This window comes from Ptiloglossa arizonensis, chromosome 3 (genome assembly GCF_051014685.1).
Source record: "Ptiloglossa arizonensis isolate GNS036 chromosome 3, iyPtiAriz1_principal, whole genome shotgun sequence".
NCBI classification, from domain to species: domain Eukaryota; kingdom Metazoa; phylum Arthropoda; class Insecta; order Hymenoptera; family Colletidae; genus Ptiloglossa; species Ptiloglossa arizonensis.
Genome location: NC_135050.1, coordinates 9,922,983 through 9,948,681, shown reverse-complemented (window position 1 = coordinate 9,948,681; position 25,699 = coordinate 9,922,983). Strand labels below are relative to the sequence as shown.

The 25,699-nt window shown below is 34.2% G+C and overlaps 1 protein-coding gene across 2 annotated transcripts in view; it reads right to left on the bottom strand.

The window, feature by feature from the left end:
• Window positions 1-25,699, bottom strand: part of Tup (LIM1_Isl and LIM2_Isl domain-containing protein tup) — a 69,621-nt gene that overhangs the window by 15,713 nt on the left and 28,209 nt on the right. For both annotated transcript variants that reach the window (XM_076306958.1, XM_076306957.1), the window contains 2 exons: window positions 6,026-6,212; window positions 747-1,051 (listed from right to left, as the gene is read on the bottom strand). In XM_076306958.1, coding sequence (XP_076163073.1) covers window positions 747-1,051; window positions 6,026-6,212 — 492 coding nt within the window. The remainder of the gene's footprint in view (window positions 1-746; window positions 1,052-6,025; window positions 6,213-25,699) is intronic.

Here is a 25,699-nt window from a genome sequence, read left to right as displayed (position 1 = left end):
TGTAACAATAGATCGGCGAAATTTTCTCGAACTATACTTAATTAACTCTGCCGTTCGTAAGTATTAGAACACTTGCTGAATGTGTATAGAAAACGCGAGAATAGTTTCAAATAGATTAACGAACTCGAACAAATTTTCTCTTCTTTCGAACTTTATTATTACAAAAAGCATCTATTGTTTCATTGATGATACTGCTGAAAACTCACTATAGAAATTAAATAAATTGTATCTTTTCTTGTCGAGAAATACGTTGCGTTTTTTAACGAAAGCTCTTACAATTCTTGGCATTCTGACTGCAATCTAATTTGTATAATTCCTTAAAATCTTTCATCTGTCTACAATTAACAATACTTAACGGAGTCGTGTTTGTACTCATTTTCATCGGTAAAACATGACGAAAAATCCTTTAGTAATACCGCTACGAATATGTAATGAAAAACATAATCATAAATAGTGCCAGAGTATGCTTCTTAGGTTGTTCGAAAAGTCGTTTCGTATTTTCGGTGAAAATGAAACACGATGTATTTAGAGTGTCTAAACATTTTATTAAATTATATATTCTCCATTTTGGAAAACCGAAACGACTTTCCGAGCGACCCAATATATACTTTTGAAGATTTTGGCAATATTTTCACCTAGCCATTGTTAATCTTTAGGCTCTACTCTTCCTTTTTTTTATTACTATTTGAATCCGATGCAAAAATTGTCACTTGAAAACGTGACTTACGAATGTTCGAAACATTTACCTGATATCGAGCCGTCATTGGGATGCAGATGGTGGTTGTTGTTCATAAGGGACGCATTGTTGTTATTTTCGTTTCCAGGAACCGTACCAGCTCCTGAACAGAGTTTCCCACCCTCGAGAACGTCGTGATCGTGTCTGCAGAAAAGACCGTCCTGTCTCAAGGCAAATTCGTCGCCAGGTACCAGCTGCCTCATGCACGCCGAACATCGGAAACACTTTATGTGATAAATCTTGCTCTTTGCCCTCATTACGTAATCGTCCTTGCTGAAGCACTCGCTGCACTTGTCGCACTTCGTCCCAAATAGCCTGGAACAAATTTTATTGTCCATGATTCGTTTCAGATCGTACGTTTCATTTTAAACTCACTTTGAATATCGTAACACGAATAAATATCTCTAATTACATTTCCCAAGGATGTAACGCAGCAATAGAATTGACGATGTTACAATTTACTATGGAATTCTTTTTTTCATTTGGCACGAAACCTTCGTAGCTACTTGTCCCTTCGTTCATAGCAGTATTATGTATGCGTGCGTGTGTTTGCATACACATTAAATCAAGTTTACCTTTCTTCAATTTTTCTTACTGCGAAAGAGTGCGCACGAGTTTGTTTAACTTTAATTTACTTTCGAAACTAAGATTCTACACGATATGTGTACCAAGTGTATTTTTGGGAGAAATAAAGATCTTGGAGTGAGTTGCGAGTCGTATGTATGTCAGTTAATCTTTGGAAAACTTATAGCGAAGCAAAAGTTTTGACTCGAAAATATACAATATTTTCCTTATTTATTGTACCGTATTATTCCTAATTTGAAATTAAACTTTTCTCTCCCGTTCAATAAATCGTATTTATATAATTTGACTTATAATAGCCGAAGTCGAGTAATTACTGTATATTCATAGTTACTATAAAGTAATTATTATTTACTACGATATGCGAGTAAATAATTTTTACATTAAAGGATACGAATTAATACATTTAATGTATCATACGAAAGAAATAGTGCGCAATGAGTTTTTTAAAAATGCAATTAAAAAATTGGAAGCGAATCAAATTTAGTTTTTGCAGATGTTCCACCATTTCAAGAACTGCATTGAATTTTAAGCGATAATAGATAGGTCTTGTGATTTATTTTTTTCTTCTTTTGCATCGAAATTAAATTGCCTCTCATTATCGATCAATTAATTGATTGCAGTCATTCAAGTCGTCTTACTCGTACTTACACGTTTCCGCGAAATTTAGCTCACACACTGAAACGACCAGTTAATTATCGGTTTTGAAACTAATTGTGTTCGGTTTCTCCGATCAAGGTAAATTGCATTCATTAGCTCGCGGCTTCCAAATTGCCTAATTTTATTGGTAAAAAGTTTCATGCGATATGAAATTTACTCTGGAGGCTGTCAGTTAATTATCAATTATCCGAATAATTACATTATGTTGATTCGATGATAATTAATTGAAATAGTTCACATTTCAGTCGCTTTTCGACTATGACACAATGTGTATTAACATTTAGTAATTTGTTGGAATGAAATAAAAGAAATATCTTTCGGAGTCAAAGTAAAAGTCAAAGACATGGAAGATAACGGTAGTAATAAATCATATTTATCACCAAATAATTAGCATAGTGTTGACATTGAATAGGTATTTCTGTCGTTATTATTTAATAGGTTTACATTCGAGATTAAGTTTTAATAACATTATTATAGCTACACCCCTCTTCTGCCAGTTTACGTGTTGCATTTTTTATTTTTTATATAAACACGAATAAATAATACAGATACTTTTATGTTTTTTATACATTAACATATGAATAAGACATTAATATTGGGAACGTTTTTAATTCGTTCACATTTTGCAGGATTGCACTTTCTAAATTCGCTTTACATAAATATTTGAGTATTTTTACGTCTCTTTTACGTCACATTGCAGTTAGAATCTAAATATTTATTTTAAATAGACCAAATAACAATTGTTTGCATTATACGTACTCGTTTATTCTTCATAACTCGTGGTTCATAAAATAATCACGATCGTTAACACGAGCAATTAAAACGACTTAAACATTCACAGTAAACATTCTAAAGTTATTTATTGAAAATAATAATCTGCTCAACAACGAAAATTCACTTTCAAGAATTAAATTTTACATCGACTAAAATTAGCGAAAGTTTCACTAACGATCGATTACATTTCTATAAATATCTCTAGTATGTTGTCTCAATTTTAACGACAATAGCATTCTATAGTAATCTCTGAGAAATTAATCGTCCGATCGACGAAAGCGGAAAATACTAACGTGCAATTTTAAAGAATTTTAACGAAACTTCAGAGATCGACGATAAAAAATGACAAACGCTGGACAATCATTGAAAAATTGTTTTATTCGCGTAACGTATTCCGCTCCTCTTCGTTGGACATTGAAAGCCAATGGGAGAACCAAAACTCTACCCAAGAGAACACCCAGAAGGGAACGTTTTACCCCGGTTGTTTCGACTTTTCGAACAAGGCGATAGTAACAACAAACACGCGTCATCGGTGCTTCTCCGAGCCTGGCAAATCCGTGTCGACCGGATACGCCAGTCTTCTTCTTCGTTCCGGAGGCATTTCGACGTCCGATGGATCAATGCAAATAAACTGTCTGTCTTCGGCGGAGAAAAATATTTGGCGCAGGTTGCCGGGGAATCCCGATCAATGCTTGCCAGTTAAAAAGTCTCGTCCCGCTTTTCGAAGACGCCACTCGTTTCGGATTACGTTTGCAAATGGCGTGACGCGTCGATCTCGCAAATCCGTGAACCATTTAGGTGTACCTATTTACCGTTCTCCTCGCTGCCATTTTTTTTTTGTTTTTTTTTTTTTTTTTTTATGTTATTACTGCGTATTTTTACGTGCCCTTTCATTCTTTCGCTTTACGACGTGTCTGTGCCGATGGTTTCTTCGTTCTTCGAAGAAGAAATTATTTTATATTATATTTTATATTTTATTTTATATTATATTTTATATTTTATTTTATATTATATTTTATATTATATTTTATATTTTATTTTATATATATATATAAAATATATACTCGTTTCTATTTTATTTCAGATTTAAATTGAAACTTTTTACCGTTTTTAACCATTTCAGATCTGTCAGCGATATTACGAATACATATATACATGGTATTTTAAAAGTAGTAACATTACGATGTGCAATATAGATTGTGTTTTCCTCTGAAGTGTTATATATCATTTTGAAAGGTATTAGAAAGTGATGGGGATGGATGTATAAAATTGTTTCTTAATATTTCGGAAAGATCAGACGACGTACACGATCTTATCGAATGTCAAACAAATTTGTAGAAATTTTATGTATAATAATAGAAGTGTACACGGAAAATAACAATCGGTGATTTTAAAGAATGAAATCAAAGACGTACTTACTCGTGGTATCAAGAAATAAAGAGAATAATACGAATAGTCGGTACAGGATTAGTATGTACGTAGGTACAGTAATAATAATAACGGTAATAGTAACAATAAGAAGAAGAATAACGTGTGACGTTTCGATTCCAGGTTTTGGGTTTCCTCCAGTGTGTATCAATGTCAAATATTTTTTCTCAAGAAAATGAGACGCGACGTGAAGGAAACTTCGTTTCGGATTGATCACGTTCAGATTTTTATGTTGAGCAGCTTCTATTATTATACGTTAAATTTAGCAATTTATCGGTAGAGCGTTTTTCGATCTCTGAAGATTAACATACCGAGGAAGATCCAACATTAGGTTCGAAACGTTATACATTATTATTATTATTATTATTATTATCATTATCATTATCATTATCATTATCATCATCATCATTATTATTATTATTATTATTATTATTATTATTATTATTATTATTATTATTATTATTAGTAGTAGTAGTAGTAGTAGTAGTAGTAGTAGTAGTAGTAGTATTATACGAATACAGTATGCACGTACTGATTACTCGTAATAATAATTCTAAAATACGTTACGATAACATTTCACTTGTTATCGCACACGGATTTATTTGTAGTTGTAAAAAATTTAACGGATATTGGTTCACTCATTTTGTACTTTTTGTTACAATTACAGGATCGATCCGTTACGTAATTTCAATCTGAGATCTCTCCCGACGTCACGGAACCAGAAATATTAATATTGCATTCAATTCCATCGATTCGACGCAACCACGTGTGAACTGCACTTTTTGTCATGGATGCATTTCTCTGAGCGGACGGCAGCTTCTGCTCAGTATATCTCAGATAAAAATACTCCTCAGAAACGCTTTGTCAGTTCTTACTTTCTTCGTTTCCTCTATCCCTCCCTCCCACTCTCCCCGCTGTTACACTTTTTTTTTTCTGTTTTTATTTCTCTGGAATCTCACCGTTCGCAAATGCGTAACGGAAAGATCGCATCGCGTGTCATTCGAGAATGCTACCAGTTTTGCATTAATTACCATATTGCACTCCTTCGTGACGTTTTTTTTTTCCCCTCGGAATTTCGCGAATGTATCTCTCCCTTTTAATTTTGTTTGTACGTCAATTGTAAGATAAATACGTAGCAATCGTATATCAAATAAAGCGAAAGACTTTTTCTTCTGATAGTGTTGCGATGGTCTTGTTAAAATATTAAATTGGATAGTTGAAGGTTAAATTGCGAAACAGTGATTCAATCTTTCGCATTGCTTTCTCAATTTTCAATTAGCAGAGTTCACTTTGTAGAACTCAAATAAATCAAATAGAAGTAACTCTAAATGTCCGTCTTTTAACATTTCAACTCTTGTCACGTGTACTTATCGAGAAACACATTTGTCGATTGCATATACGAAAAGGAAAGAAAAAAACAGAAATGAAAATATAATGTAAAACATATCTTACAGCAGTGTTAATAATTTCCGTGTTATACTGTTATATCTTAATAAGTTTTTGAAGAATCGATCGAATTATTCATTAATTAACCTACCAATCGGATTATCTTTGCACTCGTACTCCAATTCCGAGATTAATTGTTTTCTCATTTTAATTTGGTTTCTTTCTGACAGTGTGCTGGATAATTTGTCACTCAACCTACCAATGAAATCATGATACTTATAAACCTATGCTCCAATTCAGGGATTAATTGTTTTTTTAGTCGAACAGTGTAGATACTGTGTAAACGAAGCTATAAATCGGTTTACTTATGTATGTGTGCTTCAATTTTGAGATTAAAAAGATATATTTTCATTTCGACAGATTTTGCTTTTTCCGATAGGACATTGAATAATTCATTACCTGACGTAATCTCGTTTGCAGTAAGTTTTTCCATCCCGTACAAAGCAGGTGCAATGCTCGTCCAAAAATTGCTGGCACTCTGCACACTTCAAACAAGCAGCGTGCCATTCCAGGTTTGGTGCAACACGTAAAATCCACTGATCGTGAATTCGTCCGCCGCAGCCTACGCAATGCGAAGTTGTGCTTTCTGAAAAAGAGGAGACACTTCTTTTAAGTACACGAACTTTATCTTTTACCCGTGAATTTAAAAGAATCGAATACAGGTACACGCGTTGATTAACGTTTAACAAGTAAAGTAACTCGTTATCGAATACCAAGTGCAGTATTCGTTGTTCAATATTAAACACAGTACTTATCATGTATCATTAAATGCAGTACTTACTATCTGATATTACGTACAGTACTTATCATCTCTTAATAGGTGTAATATCTACTGGATAACATTAACTGCAATACTTATTACTTTGTATTAAGGGCGGTGCTTATTGTTCGACATCAAGTGCAGCTTGTATTTTAAAAATGATTTTCAAATATTCTCGTAAATTCCTTTCACCGATATTCGTACCATGATATTATCCATAAAAATTGTAAGGAGAAAAGAAATTTCCTGCATCTCCAATTATTTGAAGATAGAATTATAAGAGTGAAACTTTTAAGGGTAATTTCATCCCTCCGATTAAGTTTCCGCAGCGAACAAAAAATTCATTTACCGTGTCTGTGTATTTACATGTTCTTTAATTACGACTGCTCTGAAAAATGTGCAGAGTATTTTTTTCTTTTACTATAAAATCGTTCGTCATCGATACGGTAAGTTAGCGTACGCAAATGTGCATTATCGATGATATTAGTGCTTGTTTCATTTATTCACCCAATCGATCATAACAAGCAATCCATTCGTTGCGTATTAGCCACGATCAACGACGAGATCAATGTTAATGCATTGAATGTCGGTCGATAAATTATGAAGGAGAGCATCGGTTTACCAATCACCGGGTAATCAGATTGCGCTGTCGATTAAATTCAACAAGCTTTTCTCCGCTTTTGTCATGATTCATTAGCTAGATTTCGCCGATAAAGTAATGTTGCGTAGCGATGTGTCCGACGTGATTACATAGCAATCGTGTTCAAGTAGTTTCGTACTAAAGTATTTTATTTTAATAGGAATCAGGGACGGGTAAAATATTTTTTAGAAAGCAATGGAAGTCCGAAATTTGTTTAATTTAATTTCCAACTGACAGGAAATAAAAGAAACGACGGTGAAACATGACAATTAGTTTGAACGGAAAAACATAATTAATAATTTTTCAAGCTTGGAATCTGATAGTAAAGTTAAAACTTTCGCGATGAATCTTTCTAATCAAAGAGGAACAGATAGTTGAATTTACACGATTCGTAAACAAAAATATTTTGATACTTGTGAGATTAGATTATTTACAGCATTTTTAACTCGAATTCTGTTTATATTTTATCTTTGTCTACTTATACATGCACACGTGCAATAACAATGTTTAATAGTAACAAAAATAATATTTCGAAAATTAGTTACTATGGTATACTTTCATTTGTATTGTATCTATTACATCTTCAATTTTATGATAATTATTCGAAGAAGTAAGTTTTCCAATTCGATACAAATAAGCTCGATTTAGAAATAAAGCAAAAAGAAATGATTGAATGTAACATTTTTAAAGTGTTTGAGTTAAAATTAAAGCATTCTTTCTTTACTTTATTTGTTTTATTTGTATTGTGTTACTACTTGTAGGTATTGTATTCTTTTGGTTGAAACTTGATTGATTTAATGAACATTCTTAAATTACGCTTGTTTCGACCATCATTATCATCCCATTGATTGTTAATATGTCAAATAATATTAATATCTGAGATTTTAATATCTTCTGACACTTCCTATCAAGTACCTAATTTAATATCGATACGATAAAGTACAATACCCATTGTGATAGAATTTAATAACGGATATAATTTAACGGATTTAATAACGGAATATTCGGATGATGCAAAGATGGCGTATACAAATGATACTGAGAAAACTTTAGTTGAAATATAATTTACCAAGGTTGGTACATTACACTGTTAGATATTTTGTTCCGTAGATAATTTTGTTCAGTACGAATAGTCGATTTAGTTGAATGCTTTGGTGCCAATTTATGTTTCGATGAAATGTAATTTAGAACCAATAGAAAATGGACCTTATTGACGATTAAAACCGACACATTTTACATATCTTATTTCTACGCAATGAAAGTGAGAGAGCTGCAACAGACACTTAACAGTCATAATCGATGTAAGATTAATATGAGCAGTGCTGTAAACTAGTTTGAAAGATTCAGATGTGGACATAACCGTGTATTAAATGAACCGTTTACTGATCGTTCCGTTGAATTTCATAATTTAATGTGCCTACATAGCCTATACAGTCTATGTAGTCTATGAGATGTGAAACTGCGAGCAACAAAGTTTATTTCGTACAACAGAAATGTTGAATTTTTTTAAAGAGATTGCGTATATTCGCCTGCAGGAGGTAGAAAAAAAGGTATAAAAGTTGGTAATTTCGTCTTTATGGGTACAACATGCTTCTTCTTAAGTTACTGGTTTTACAGAGACTGAACCTAGAATTGAGTATACCTAATTACTACGTCTGTACAGAGTGTGAAGTACCAGTAAGATACCATACGTGGCAACACTCGTATATCCTCACACCGAATGGCGGGGAACAATTCTAAACCTCTACTCTCTCCGTTTGGATGCTGTATCAGTTGTTTAACCACAACTCACATGACAAATCGCAACTCTACCTTGATATACGGGACTACCACTTTGATGGTTCAACCTCATCGATCGGAAAGGGGACTGAAGACTACCGTGGTAAATTTTGGGACTGGATACTAAGCATCTTGTCAACTCTGAAGCTTGAAAAGAACTTGGAGCTTGAAATCAAGTCTGAAGCTTGAAGAGAACTTGGAGCTTGAAATCAAGTCTGAAGTTTGAAAAGAATTTGAAGCTTGAAATCAACTCTGAAGCTTGAAAAGAACTTGGAGCTTGAAATCAACTCTGAAGCTTGAAAAGAACTTGGAACTTTAAATAAACTCTCAAGCTTGAACAGAACTTGGAGCTTGAAATCAACTCTGAAGCTTGAAGAGAACTTGGAGCTTGAAATCAAGTCTGAAACTTGAAGAGAACATGGAGCTTGAAATCAACTCTGAAGCTTGAAAAGAACTTGGAGCTTGAAATCAACTTCGAAACTCGAAAAGAACTTGGAGCTTGAAATCAACTCTGAAGCTTGAAAAGAACTTGGAGCTTGAAATCAACTCTGAAACTTGAAACGAACTTGGAGCTTGAAATCAACTCTGAAGCTTGAAAAGAACTTGGAGCTTGAAATCAACTCTGAAGCTTGGTGGGGTATTCAACCTTGTCAAGTTATTCAATTGGCTACCTTGGGTAAACAGATTCTACATTTATCGTAAAATGAGGTGTAAAAAGACCAGTAAATATTTGTAATGCATTTTCTTCGCTGGCAATGTATTTTCTGGGATCTATACAGTAATCAGAAAATTACGATACATAAAGAAAAGAACGTAAGTATATTATTTATATTTACCGGAATTACTTTCGGGGCCGAACGGACTTCATCGGATCAAACGCGTTATAATTTTTAGCCAGATTATTCTAAAGTAGGAATAAAATATTGGGTTGTTCGGAAAGTCATTTTATTTTGTTTGGTGAGAATGAAACACGATTTTTGTAGTATGTATAAACATTTTATTAAATTATATATTCTCCAGTTTGGAAAACGAAATGACTTTCCGAACAACCTAATTTAAAAAATAACATTAACGTCTTTAAGAATATTATAAAATGATAAGTATGCCATTATTACAGTATCGAATGTTTCTTATTTTGATTGTACGTAGCATGTTAAAGAAATGTTAAAAACAACTCGGAACAATCTAGCGCAAATGAGAATGCACGAAAAACTCGTTCAGCGTTCAACCTGTTAATGCTAAGTCCTTAGTGGCCCTTAATCGTCAGCAATATTTCCAGTAAATTTATCTTGCAATTCTCAGTATTGGTCATCCAGTGTCTCGAATGCGTTGGGATATTATCCCTCAGGAGGCACCGATTTCAAAATGGCCGCCACGTAGGCTTAAAGTTGGGAGTGCAACTTTAATCGAACATAGAGCAAAGCATACTAAATACAAGAACGAAAGTGAATTATCATCGGACGCAAATAGAAAATTGACAAATTCTTTCTGGATACTTTTATACATCTTTTACTTTTTATATTCTTATATTTTATTGTAAGATATGTATAATATTTGATCAATTTAAAAACGAAGAATGTCAGTAGAAAAAGTTTCGCTTGGATAAAAGTTTTCATTTTGATCCATACACTTGCAATAATCGTTACGATTACTGTTCAAAAGTTAAACAGTAATTAGGTAACAAGAAATTGCAATAGTGAAAAATTAGCAAAAAATGTTCATTCCATAAAGAATTAAGGTCGCTTCAATTCTTTAAAACGAAACTGTACATTTCTTTATCCCTTTAACGCATTTCTCAATTTTCTTTAAAAAAAGAGGATCACTATTATTACTATTTACGGTCGTAAATCGAAAATTGATTATTTCAGGTATATAAGCACGCGATACACCGCGAGCTACTGTCACCGTTAATCAGATTACGAAACGTCTACACAATTATATTAACCGGAACACGTGTAATTAAACGAGGATATCCAAGCGTTTATGGCTCACGTTAAACGCATACCGAATAAAATACGTTCAATATACAATTCTTCATCGTTGGATATACATTCAAAATGAAATACATATTACAACAATTACAATAACATTATCACATTACTTTACGAAAAATCTATTCCGCGTACGTTCTCTACGTTTGTACCCCCGTGTCAGGGTCTACCATAAATCCACAAAAATCGGTGTACAAATCGATCCAACAGAAAATAATACTCGAGTAGTGTTCGAACCGAGAAGAATTCGAGTGATTCCAGCACTAGCTGGAATATCTGGAAAATATATATTCGAATAGTCTCGGCACTATTTATAATCGTCCGAAAGGAAACAAAGAGCATCGGAAATTGAAACAGCGAGTACCGATACGGCCGCGAAACGGTGTCTGCCCCACTGTCGGGTGCATCGGTCTGAAATTAGTCGGCGTCGAGGCGCGTTTGCGCGCTACGGATGCCGCGCGGAAGAAATCCCGATAGGGGTGGGAAGACCAGAAGAGGGGAACGGTGAACACAGAAGGACGAACAGGAGACGAAGTTGGGCGGTGCGCGTTCAGCTCGGTAGCTCCGAAACTCCGCCCAGATTCCCGAGGCCGAAACCATCCAGTCGGCGCGGGCTCCTCTCCTCTCTTTGCGAATGCATTTCTGCGCTTCGAGGGCCGAGAACCCTGACGTCTTATCGGTGAACCGGCGAGATGTTCGATAAATTTCGGCGCAGCATCTCGCGTCAGTCCTTTTCGTTCGCTCCTAAATCTGACGGCTGTCGCAATATTGTTCCTCGAACCGCCAAGCTGTGCTTTTTCTTCGGTTATTTATTTCACCGGCTCCTCGTTTTATTCGTGGCATCGTTCCACGCGAGTCGTTACCCGTGGTCTCCTCGCGATTATGGCTTCCCATTATTTTATTATTTTATGAAAAATCTATCCCGCTTACGTTTCGTATATTTCTACTCACCGTATCGGAGTATACCGTAGATTTGTAAAATTGGTGTAGGAAGTAATCTAACGGAAAATAATATTCGAATAGAGTAAAGTTCGAATAGAGAAGAATTCGACGAGTGATTTCAGCGCTAGTTGGAATATCTGGAAAATATATATTCGAAGTCTTGGCACGATTTATGTCCGGAAGGGAACAAAGAGTATCGGAAATTATTATCCGTCGACGAATTTTCGAATTGTTGAAACGATTTTAGAAAATGCAGCACTGTTTCGGGAAATTAAACGTATCTTAATCGATCTTGATGCTTTTGACCATTTTCCTTGCGTCCATCTCGATCGAATGTAGTAGACTCTTTTAACGAGAGTGGTACCTACAGTTGCGCCGACTTTAAAATGTAGAAAACGTACTTGGAACAAAAATATGATTTGTTTCTTGAGATTGATAATTATTGGCGGCCGGTGTCACGTATCCGTGATCTCATTCTTACGATCACTATCTAGTCAACTTGTTAAGGTTATTTACGTTTAAGTTTTATTTCCTATGCTCGTTGCGCATATGTGTAATATATGTGCATAATACATACATAAATACGTATATATATCATAATATATTCTTGTAATATTTCTAATACTGTTCTGTGCCTTTCTTGATATCAATCTGAAACAATAGTGCAAATTGTTCGCTGCGTATCATATAGTAGGTAAATAGGTACTACACCTTTAGAAATGCTTTTCTTCGATTTATTAATAAAATTCACATGTTTATAAGTTGATCTCAATTTTCAATTCGTATAAATTGATAATTTAAAAATATTTAGCAACGAATTTTTTCTGGGTAATGAATAAGGATATACCGTTATGTATATTCTCTTCGATATTTATCGGCCTAGTCTTGTATATGGATAAAAGTATGATATTTGTTTATTCTATTTAATATTCGTTAATTCTATTTAAAAATGTGATGTAGTAACATATGAATACATATAGGAATATGTAATAAAACTCTCGCGAAAGTAATCGGCGGTAGACAATAAGCAACAGACATCTTTACGTGGAGTATTAAAGAAAATATCGAGTAAAAATTGAATCTAAATTAGGCAAATTATTTAATTTTTTCGTTTCAGGTATTGATTCTTTGCGGACGAGTGTCTTAGGATACATACACCTGATGACATAATTAGAATTTCGGGACTTTCTCGTTATATTCACCGTCATAACCTTAATATTTATGTAACAGTTCAGTAAATTAAAATAAAATTTATAGATTAGTTAAAGGAACGCTTTCCTGTCATCTATTTCAAAACTACAACATGTAAAGTGTTTGTCAACAAAGGGTTATTTGATTAAAGATTTATACAAGTTTAAAGAGAATTTAACGCATTTTTTAAATTTTATTTCGATGTCTATGATTGTTACCTTCCAATTGATACTAATAAAGAGTTTATAGTTGTACAAAAACCTTATCTTTTTTGTAAAAACTTTAAATGTTCAGCGATAAGAGAATTCCAAGCATCCTCTACTTTCTGTATATTTTAAATTGTTCTTCTTTCACCTGTTTATATTCAATTGATCGTTTACAACTTCTTTACGCTTTATTATAATAAATAATTTTATTTTACACAAAAGAATCCTTACTATCGGTTTGCAACGTTAAAAATCACGTTTTGTAAATGATTGATCGACTTTCTACAAATACCCATAAAGAATCATGATTTTAATTAAGATTAATAAACAGTTTTTATTTATTTTCGCGCTAAGGTCTACGTTCAAAAGAATGGAAAAAACTTTAGACGAAAAAATATTGCAGAGAAAATGAGTTGAAAGGTTGAATTTCAAAGAATTATTGTTTTGCAGTTTATCTTCAAATTGCATACTACAAACACCCATAAAGAATCATGATTTTAATTAAGATTAATAAACGGTTTTTATTTATTTTCACGCTAAGGTCTACGTTGAAAGAAACTGAAGAAACAAAATACGATTAGACGAAAAAATATTGCAGAGAAAATGAGTTGAAAGGTTGAATTTCAAAGAATTATTGTTTTGCAGTTTATCTTCAAATTGCATACTTTGGCAAACTGGAGTCCTTGTAATAGACCACAAGGTTACAATACGTGGCTACCCAAAGCTCGTAAAGAAGAAAAGCTTCCATTTCTATGTAACGTGTGTAAAAAAGAAGAAAAGAAATAGATAAATTTAAAATAAATAACTCTTGTTAATAAAATACAGCTAATTACAGTCAACGGAAACGTGTGGAACACATGTCTACGGATACGCAACAGGAAATTGTTCCTGAAATATTGTTTAAGACAATGAAACTGTACGATCGACATAAATTACAATTACAGTCAAGTATGAAATACTGTGCCAGTGATTGTCAAACTGCATGTCTAGTTGACGATAAATCGTTCTGCAATCGAGACTTATTAAGAAGAGAAATAAACGCCACAAATGAAATGTGACTGGCAATGAAGATTACTTAAAGGTTTATATAAGGAGAGTTCAAGTGTAGCCTATGACTTTAGACGCTATATTTAAATCTCAAACTACAAACTATTATGCAAGCATAACTGTGGTTATGCGGTATAGTGTCTGTACAGTAATATAATTATAATTGATACATACATATATAATTTCTTCTATTCTTATTACGCATAATGAAATTTCCCCAACAACAATTTCACCGAGTGGAATAAAGCCTTTTTGTACAATTTCTTTCAAATAAAGTTCGAACGAAATATTTGTTACACATTATTCTAAAACGAATAGAAAACATACGAAATTTGTAAATAATTCTGTATACATTAATTGCAAGGAAAAGTTTCAAGCACTCTAGTGTCTTTTTTACAAGAAAAATATGTGTACAGTTACGTTGAACAAGTAAATCGCTCTCAGTTTGTATAACATGAAATAATTCTGAAGGAAACATCTACTCATTTTTTTTTTTTTTTTTTTAGTAAAAATATTGTAGCTGATTTATTAGCCAATTTTTGTGTTTTAATAGATTTATATTCTACATATTATCATATATAGATTTACTGATTTTAAGAAAAACACTTTTTATAATCATTGGTTTGAGTTGTTATTAGAAGTTTGTGCCTTCGTGAACAGAATGTTTTATGCTCGTAATAAGTTTCAAAGTGTGTTGCTTTTATTATTTATTCCTGTATCGTACAATTGGGAAACGATACCAATTATGTCTCAGTATTAGGATTTCATGTGGTCGATGTCGTGCATATTGAGCATTCATCTATGCGACCTCTAGGGTTGAAAAATAAATAATTTTGAAGTTGTATGTAGATACGTACATATGTACTTACTTATAGACAGATTCGAGGTTAAGTTTAAAAGCAGCTTCTGGCTGTATCTCGCCATTATGCAAATTATTCTTTATATAATAATATATGTATATACACTTTATTCTCAAAGAAGTTTAATAATAATCATAATAAAACAATTATTGTTCTCTAAAGATATATTATCTTCGCACGATCGGTAGATGTGAATATTAGTTTAAGTTTTTGTTCGTATTTCGTTTTTGAAGAGATCAGATTTTTGAATAGTTTTGGTAGTGTAATACACTACAACACGTTACTGTATTCACTTACAACTTATAATATCTATATTATATCATATTAACCTCCATACTTAAGTAGTTGGACAACTAATTTATGCAGGCATAAATTATTTTACTTAAAATAAGCAAAAATTCAAACTAATGCCGTTCTCTTAAGTGACAAATTATTTTCTTTGAAATAAACAAACATGCAAACTGATATTGACTTGTGACATCTATCAATTTTTAAAAGATATTTTATTATATTGAGAAATTTAATGATGGATTTTTAAACACAGTTTTAGTGCTTACTTTCAAGACTTAAAAGACTATACAAAATGTTTTCGGTTATTGAACACAAGTTTACAAGGATTTATAGTAAAGAGAAAATCATTACTAAAACCTCGAGATAAAAGAGAAAGACTTGAACGAATTAAAAAAAAAAAATACAAATTGGACAATTTTAGATCGATTTTCAATTTACTTCTTAACTAAATTGATCAACCCTCGGGTCGTTTTTCAAGTAATTCCATCGATTGTCTTGACTTTATTTAAATTAACGCATTTAGTCCATTTCATTCGGTCAATGCATAATTCATATCGATGTATGTGATCAACTCTGTAAGACTAGGTTACATATACACGTACATATATGCTAATGACATTCGTATAACTGTACAATCTCGTCACTGTACGATAACATATTTTTGCACCTACACATCAGTTTTCTTATTGCATTTCTTTTTCCCATATAATCTTGGTACAATAAAAATGTAAATATTATCAAACTCTACCCGAGCGAATACCACGATGCGATAGTACTTACAATTAGTAAAAAACAAAAGAATGATTCGAAATATGGGAAAATGATACACCGCGATATTATTGATTTTACGATCGAAGTAGCGTCAAGAGGTGGCCAGCTTTGCTTCCGACTTGTCGAAATTTTACCTCGAACCGGTAAAAACAGTCCCCTCGAACGTTTCCCAACCGGTTGGAAAATAAGAAGAAGGTCCGTGGCGTACACGATAGCGCGGATAAGCTTACAGATGAGCTTTCCTTCTTTTTGCTTTGTCCCCGGGCGTACAGCCAGATGTAAATGCGCATGGAAAAGGGTTGAGATTTACGACCACCCTGAAAGATCTCAACTGTGTGCGGATAAGATTTAAGAAGAGAGAAAAGGAGCAGGAGTGCGGCAACGGAGCGTAGTACGTGTTAAGACGGCAGGGAATTTGACCTGAATTAAAATGGCGGGGATAAAGATCGAATCACATTTAAAGATAACGAATTCTAACGATAATCTGTTTACAGTTCTGCTGAATTTTCAAATTGAAGCGCGCAATGTTCGAGTCGTTTCGGTTTAAAAGTAAAGTTAAAAGTTTAGCGACACTGGGTTCGGGTTAAATAATTTAGCTCGGAGTAACGATTCTTCTATCAAATATTGATCGTGTTGTACATTACTTAGAATCATTTTGAATATGGAAATTTATTCTTTATTCGAATAGTATGTTTTGTATTTTATTTCTTTCATAAGTATGCATTTTAGTAACAATATTTCTCTGTCAAAAGTAAATGCATTTTTTCCAACGTGTTTATGTACAGAATGTGTGTTATTTAAGTGGCATTTGCTTTTCGATAATATTTATTCGTTTATGCTTTAACAAGTATGGTTTATTTCTTCGATCGTAAACGTTTAGATCGAATAAAAAATAAATATAATTTTAATCCAAAATATGAGATTCAGGTTGGTGCAAACTTTACGATATGTAATGAATTAACGAGACCGTAGGTCCTTATCGGTAATAATCGTCGATTAATAGAATTTGACATCGAAACGATGTGTCGGAACAACTTATTTTGTGACAGAGCGATTACGTGCACAGTTGATTAACAATAAAATTATGAGTAACCAAAAATGAACCATTACACGTTAAAAAGTTCTTTTTACATATATTCTCTGTACTATCAAGTTCTTTTTTCGATTAAAATTACATTTGTTCAGTTCAGTCATATCGAAGGAACGAAGAGAAATTTTTCAGGAAATATACCAAAAGTAGAAACAATTTTTCTCTACGTATTTTGAATGAAAGTTACGAGCAACGAATAAAAGATAAACAACTTTTCCTTCGTTCCTCATCAAACCGAGGAATTTCAATCGTAAAAAGAAACGTTTCATAACGTACAAATAAAACACTAACCGTTCAATCGAATGAATCATTGTCCGCTGTTTTTATTCGAATAAAAGTGTGTCTATCCCTATTTAGAAATAAATTAAAACAACGTATTCGATTATCGCGTTTTAAAATTCGACGAGCAATACCGTTCGTTGGTGATATAAAACGATTACGAAAAAGTGATAGTTGTCGTGGTATTTCACGAGCCGGAATAACACCAAGGAGTACAAAGTAACCGGTGACAAATGACCGGGCTTACTAAGCGACGCAAAAATTGATCATTTTCAGCGGATCGTTCCTCCGCAACACCATACACGCACGAGACTCGCGACCACCATGAAGATCCTGAGGAGGCAGGAGGCTGCGGATAAGGTCAAGACGTTGGAATCGGGAACAAGGAGGGGCGAGGAGAAGCAGAAGGAGGACAGGAGTCAGCGAAGGCAGATGCAAGGGCAAGTTCGGCCAGGATCAAAGAGATTCGAAAGAGAGGAGAGTGTCGGCGGCGTCCCATTAGCTCCCAGAGACTACAACCACCTCGTATCTTCGAGCGCGCAGCCAACGCCGATACACCGATGCACCGATGCACCGATGCACCGATGCACCGACGCGCCTCTCCGCTCCTCTGCCTCTTATAAATATGGAACGTTCGGATTTATGATGTTTCAAGGATCAGCTCCGTGCCCTGTCCTTTTCAACGTACACACGAACGACATACCTCTACGCGAAAAAACAATCAAGCTTTCCGCGTAAATCTGAATTCGTAACTGGTCTCGTTTCGTAGGTCTTTACGTATTTAACCTTCTCACTGTCGAATTAATCGCTTGTATTTATTGCACTTGAAATAAATATTGTACGTGAAAATCGAATAAAGGTGTCTCTCGTAGTGAGTTGACGATAATTCAAGAATGGATTTTATTAACTGTGAACTATGAAAGAGAATTCACATCGGTACAATAATAAATTCTATTTTATTTTACTTAGGAAATATAGGCAGTTTTATGTGCTGTTATTTTGTATCTCGTTTTCTTCGAAGGAGATACTCAAAATTGTTACTTTACGTTTCAACGCGTACGCGGAAACATCTTAACGTCGATGTTGCGGAGGGAGAATGAAATCTAAGATGAAAAGTAAAATAAACTATTCTTTTATCTTCTCTGGTAATTGAATAAATGAATTCTTGTAGGATTTTAGACTTGTCATTTATGGATCTCGGCACATCAATTTTCCTTTTTTAGGGGACGGGATAGAGCCATTCGAACAGTCTTGGAATCCGATGCTTTATGTATTTGTGACGTCACTGCATCAATTTCAAATTACACGTTTCATATTTAAATCAAACGACCTTGGCGACGTTTGCAAAAACATATATCGCAAGTCGGACATTTTTCGCGCGTGTATAAAATTTTAACAGTCGATATGTCGACAAAGCGAAGAGAGAATTTACCGATTATCACGTGCAGTGTGAATTGCATTTAGGAAAAATGACATTTCAGACAGGTTCGCGATTTGCGAGCTAACGACGAATGAAAACTACACGAAAAATGCATTTAGTTACGCGATTTGAATATTAACGCAATTTCAGAGAAATTCAGAGGCTGCGAATATTTTCTTACGTGATGTGCATCTTTTTTGTTCGTTGCGTTAACGATCGATAATTAATGAAACTGTTTGAAACGGAAATTAGTAAGTAGATAATTTATTATTTTGAATGAAACGGGACTTGAGGAACGCATGGTTTATAAAGAAGTAAGAGGTAATTTTTAAATTACTCTTGTTACTTTTATCAATTTTTTTAGTTTCGCGTGTTAACGAGAATTTACATTACCCGTGGTACTTGGAGAGGTTCGATCGGCAGCGAGGTTGAATAATGAAACACGCGGAAGGATGAAGTTGAAAAACGATGGCATCATGGAGGGAAACAATGAAGAAGAAAAGAAGAGACTTTATTTTATGGTAGCTTGCTACTGATAGAATGTGAGTGGCGAATTAACGTCAGTGTTAATGTCACGCGTGATATATAATTATTTATTTATTATACGAACTACAATACTTCTTTCATATTTATATGTTAGCTGTACTTTTTTATTTTTTTTTTTTTATTGAAATGAAAACACGTATTTAGGAAATCGAAACTATATTTAAAATATTAGCATTAAAGTAATGGACAAAAAGAAGAAAATGCGTTTCTATGTAATCTTTCTGTTATATATATATATGAAATGAAATCCCATAGCGTTTGTTTAGTTGCTATGCATATAGTTTCAAAATTCACTAATCATAGTTTACATTTTTGACTAAGAAATACAATTGAACGTATCGTTCGATGAATTAATAACTTTCGTGAACATGGTTGTTAATTTTAGAAAAATGTAACAAAATATTGAGCCACGATACAATAAAATATTAAATTTAACAAGAGCGTTATGTTTGATTAAAAAACGATGAAAAGAATCTGAAATTGAAATAATTGCTGAAAATTTTTCATATAACAGTACTCGTGTTCTTGTAACTCCAGTCAAATCGTCAAAATTATATATTTATATAGTTTAAAATGTGCGTCAATGATATTTCATTGTTGTATATTTATTCGTCTACAAATTTTTTTGTAAGCTTGTTCCTTATTTCCGTAAACGTGTAAACTAAACTTTATTGGCTACTAACACTGTTTCTAGCATTGATACATTAGTGAAAGTTGATCAAACCACACTCTCTTCGCGTGTTTTGAAACAACAGAGTTTCAGAGACTTCTTCGAACAATAAATTAGGGCGCTTTCGTTGCTGCGCCTAAAACTCTTGAGAAACGTGCCTTGCTTTTACATATTTAGAATATCTTCGTACCATGAGAAGGCTGCAATTACTCGAGGGAGTGAAAAAAGAAGTTAGAATTTGAACGAGAACATCCGAACTGTAATTTGGAGTTTTAGAATAATGTAATACCATTCAACGAATCCAAACGAGTGAAACTTTCCAATCAGTTGGCCCTAAAAAAGTGTGACGCACATTAAATATGGAATTGGAACCGAAATATAGTAGGCAACGTACGATGAATCATAGCGAAGTATTAGATTATGAAGATATATATTTTTGTTCGTTTAATATTTCATTCTTATTATATTGTTTTCAAGATTAGCTTAATTATATCCGTATCTTATCTTCCTACTAAACATATAATTAATTTTCTTTTCTTTCTTCTCTTTTTTTTTGTTTTTAATGTATGGAATTGGTGTAATAAAGATGTATTGTTGTTGATATTATTATAGTAGCATCTGAAATTGTAGAATTGGTAATAGTCGCAATAATAGTTGCAATAACAGTTGTACGATTCGAATATGTTCACTTTGACCACAAGACTTTAAATACGTGCGGTCACTTGAAAAAAGTGGACGAAACGATTAAATATTACTATGTATTAAATTATTACAATAGATGGAATTAATTATGTACACAAGTGTATATTTTTAATATTCATTTTCATAATTTAAACTGCCGAAAAGGTGAAGAAAATATGAAGGAATTGTTGAGTTTCTTCGAACAACTATCTACCGAATATTTATGTAATTAAACCGTGCTCTGGAAAATCTAATCCATAATATCAACGATTGTTAAATAACCAAGTTTTCTTGTTTCTAATTATTTTTTTTCTTCGAATCTTTTCAAGGTTAGACGAACTTTGAGGATTTTCTACTTTCACTGCACGCAGACCAAGAACACCAGACACGATTGAGATGCATTTTGCTTTATAATCCGCACTTCCGAGAAGCGCATAGGTACTCATGTAAAACGATGGATAACCCTTGACGGTAGGACGATGGGAGCCGTATAAAAAATCTTGAATTTAGAGCAGGTAGATAAGACGGAGAAAAGGGGTACAAAAATAAAAAGGGACATAAATAGAGTAAGAGGACGAGAGTGAAGCCAGAAAAGATACGAGGGCGAGGGTAGGGGGAGAACGAGGGATCTTAGGTAGCGTGTTGTTGTAAAAGAGGGAAGAAAAAGAAGGTACGATTAAGAATGTTTGATTAGCAGGTTGGAAACCGAATATCGAGTATCATAATTTACATATCTGCCTTCTAATGCCGCGCAATAATAAAAAAACAAAAAAAAAAAGAAACGTTTATTGGTGACGTACTTTGAAAATTATGTACGCGTTAGAATTTGTTTCAAACTCGTGTTAACTCGTGTAGGAATATCTTACTTCTAGGACAAGCAAGAAAAAATGTTAACGGTATTAGAATCGACTTGAAATCTCTCGATGTTTACAAATAACACTAATTTGGAAACAATTAATTTGATACCGAAAGTGTTAATATAGTTTTACTTTTCATTTCTTAAAGTAAAAAGAGTGCTGTATAAGCAAGAACGATATAAAATTTGCTACTCTGTTCATTGAATTTCAATTTCATTTACGAGCATTCTCTGATGCTCTCCAGTATGCTACTTCGCTGCTCACCTATAAATACTATAAACTGGGATTAGATTATTTATGCCTCTAATATATTTTGTGGGTACCTTAAGGCATCAGGATACCGGGAACGTCATCGATAAATTTATTTTCTCAAATATGTAGTTAGTTTTCATCTTTTAATTTCTTATTCTTATTTTTCTTTTATATTTTGTTACTTGGGTACATTCTGTTGCTACAATTACAGTACTAAGTTTTAATACATATTCGTCCTGTTTTATCCTATGCTCATTATACCATTTTGAAATTTTTGAAAATAAAGAACACTTTAAGCATATTGTGCTCGTTTATCTTCGAAAAGGAGGAAACGTGTTGCAAACGTGTAAAAAGATTTGCACAGAATATGGAAACGAAGGTGTCGGTGACTCGATTCATAGAAAGTGAATCCAAAGATTCAGAGAGGAAAATTTTGTTCTTAAAGATGCATCTCGTGCCGAATAATTTATCACTACGGATTTCGATGGAATGAAAAATCGAAATCGATTACGATCATCGGACAACACGTGAGCCAAAGCGAGCCATTTCTGAAACAACTCATCATTGACGACGAAAAGTGAATCATTTGTAATAACGTTGACCCAAAAGGATCGTAATCAAAGCTGAACGTATAAGAAATAAAATCGAAGCAGCAAAATTACTAAATTATCCGTAACATTGTGAAATTCGCTTGCCAGCATCAACGCGAAAGGAATATCTTTTCTACTTTTTAATTCACGTATCAAAAGTAAAATAATAAGATAATTATACCTATTGGTAATTTCAATTCCTCGCGCTTTAACGGTATATTTATTTCCAGAGAAAAGTGTCTCCTGTTATCGAAATATGTAGCATACTTCGGTCGGTTAGATTATCTTTGGTACATTGTTAACGGCTAGAAAGTTAAAAATACATAAACGAAGCGTTAAATACAGTGACAAAGTACTATTTTGATAAATATGCAAATTTCCTTTCACGAATATGTTTCCTGAAAGACTTTGAATAATTCCTTACTTAGTCGAAGAATTTACATATATTTGCTTACGTACGATTACACGTATATTTATGGTGTATCTTACATGCATCCGCTATATTAATTGCGCGACTCGCTCAATAGTACAAACCGTACACTTATCATTTCGTGTGACGTTCCCAATGTTTCCTTCACATTTTTCTCCGCGAGGAAAACCTTTTCGATTTTTCTGAACAGATATCGGTATCCACCTTTTATTTCATTCTTCAACTTTTTCCCACGCGATTCAATTTGATCGCGCGATACGTTTACTAGCGAGCGAATCGTGAAAATGAATTCAGCACCGAAGTTGAAGTCCTTTGCGAAGGGTTAAAGCAACGTGAAAGTTTCTCCGAAAGGCCACCGACTTTATCCAACTGAATGGCGATCGGTGTGTCCAGGTTACACCTTCTCTGTAATGAGAAAAAGTGCCTCGAGTAGCAGACGCATTCTTCGAAAGTCGAAAAATCAGGGAAGAGTTAAAAGTGTCGGATAAAATGTAGCGCGGTATGGCGGAAACGCGGGGCAGGGGAGGGACGCGAGAGCAGAAAACAAGGAGATACGTTAGAGCGGTGGTTGCAGCGCCGCAGAAGGACAAGGAAAAGAAAACGGCGCCGTGGACTGTGTCGAGGATGTCTGGTTGGCAGTTCAGAGGCGCCGACCCGGTGTCCCACGGCGTTCGTTTGGTATTTCATTAACACCTCCGCTAATTATTTCCCTTTTTTTGTGTGACCCGGGCCGGTTTCGTAGCTGGATCGGGAATGCACCTTACAAGTTGCGAGTCCAGGGTCCGGGGTCTGGGGTCCGAGTACCTTGAGTCTCGGCTGCGGATACCCCGTGTATACCCGCCCGCTGCCGTGGATGTAAAATGCGTCCGTTGAATATCATTTATAAAAGCGCGTATCGCTTCCGAGGCTCGTCGACAGACCGCGAGTTCTCGACTACTCGGATCCTTCCTTTTCTCGTCTAACGAGCGGAGAGACTTCACCACCTTCTTACTTTGGATATTGTTAGAATCTTACACTCGGAGGGATTTTGATGCATCTTTTTATTTAACCGGAGGAGACGTTCTACTTCGTTAATCAAAACTTCGTCGACAGGCCAGTTGTCTATTTCTTGGATACTTCCTTTTCTCGTCTAACGAGCGGAGATACTTCACCACCTTCTTACTTTGGATATTGTTAGAATCTTACACTCGGAGGGATTTTGATGCATCTTTTTATTTAACCGGAGAAGACGTTCTACTTCGTTAATCAAAACTTCGTTGACAGGACGCGAATTGTCTACTTCTTGGATACTTGGTTTTCTCGTCTAACGAGCAGAGACTTTACCACATTCTTACTTTGGATATTGTTAGAATGTTATACTCGGAGGAATCTTGCATTTTTTATTTTAACCGAAGGAGACGTTCTTCTTCGCCAATCAAAATTTCGTTGACAGGCCACGAGTTGGTTACTCTTCAATCCTTTGTTTTCTCGTCTAACGAGCAGAGACTTTACCACCTTATTACTTTGGATATTGTTAGTTATGTTGTTAGTTATGTTATGTTAGTTATGTTATACTCGGAAGAATCTTGCTGCATTTTTAATTTAATCAGAGGAGACGTTCATCTTCGCCAATCAAAACTTCGTCGACAGGCCACCAGTTGTCTACTTCTTGGATACTTTGTTTTCTCATTTAACGAGCAGAGACTTTACCATATTTTTACTTTGGATATTGTTAGAATGTTACACTAGGAGGGATCTTGCTGCATTTTTTATTTCAAGTTTTTCTTCGCCAATCAAAACTTTCAATTCAAAACAGACTACGAGTCTATAAAATCATTCCGGATACAACCCCAGGGTATATTCTAAACAACCAGAATAAACTTTGGATTAAGATTAAGCAAAGATCTCGGTATACGCTACGTCACGGAAGAAGTCTTGCCTAAATCTATCACGATAAGCGTGATATCACGATAAATGTTCCAACGCCCGATTAAGAATCTTGTAAGTAACAACACCACAGTGTTGTAAGAAGATTCGAACAAAAATAGTCCTCAGATTTATTTTTTGTGCAAATTGCAACAGTTTTTGGAAAACGACGACATACGTTCGACGAAGAAACGGAAAACGATAATTTGAATATCAAAAGCGAACCACGTTTATGGAAACGTACCTATTCGTAAAACTCAAAACCCAGATCAAGGTTCCAGAGATAATCCAAACAACTCAGGATCATCTTCAACTCCTAATCGATGAATTCTGTTACGTATTCCATTTTGAGATAGAAATAGAATACGTATAGGTCGTTGTACGTCGCGACGATCACTTTTTACAGTTTAGATGAAGAATTTTTATAAAAGTGAAAAGAGCTTTGTATACCTGTCGGAAATATCGATGCATTTGGAATCGTCGTTAAGGTTAAACTTAACCTTGCGTGCATCTTTCGCAGTGTTGTCGTCTTGTAGAGAGAAATATGGTAATAAAAAGCAATTTAAAATGTGTGTACAAATGTTGCTCGACGGAACACGAAGCACCGATGATGTCCGATGATGGGAATTAATTGGAACGACACGATAATGGCACATCGCTACACATGTAGGCAGTTTCATTTTTGGCTCCTGTACAAGCTTCAACGCATATTTCACGATTCCACACTTTATTCCAATTAACATGCGTTACGAGCTACATCTCGATATTACTCTACCACGTCGTGCGAATCTAGCGTTAATTTTGTTTTATACTCAAGTATTTAATTTCAATTAGTCCGTCCCTCTTAAAAATTTTTCGAAGCTACGAACAGTGGA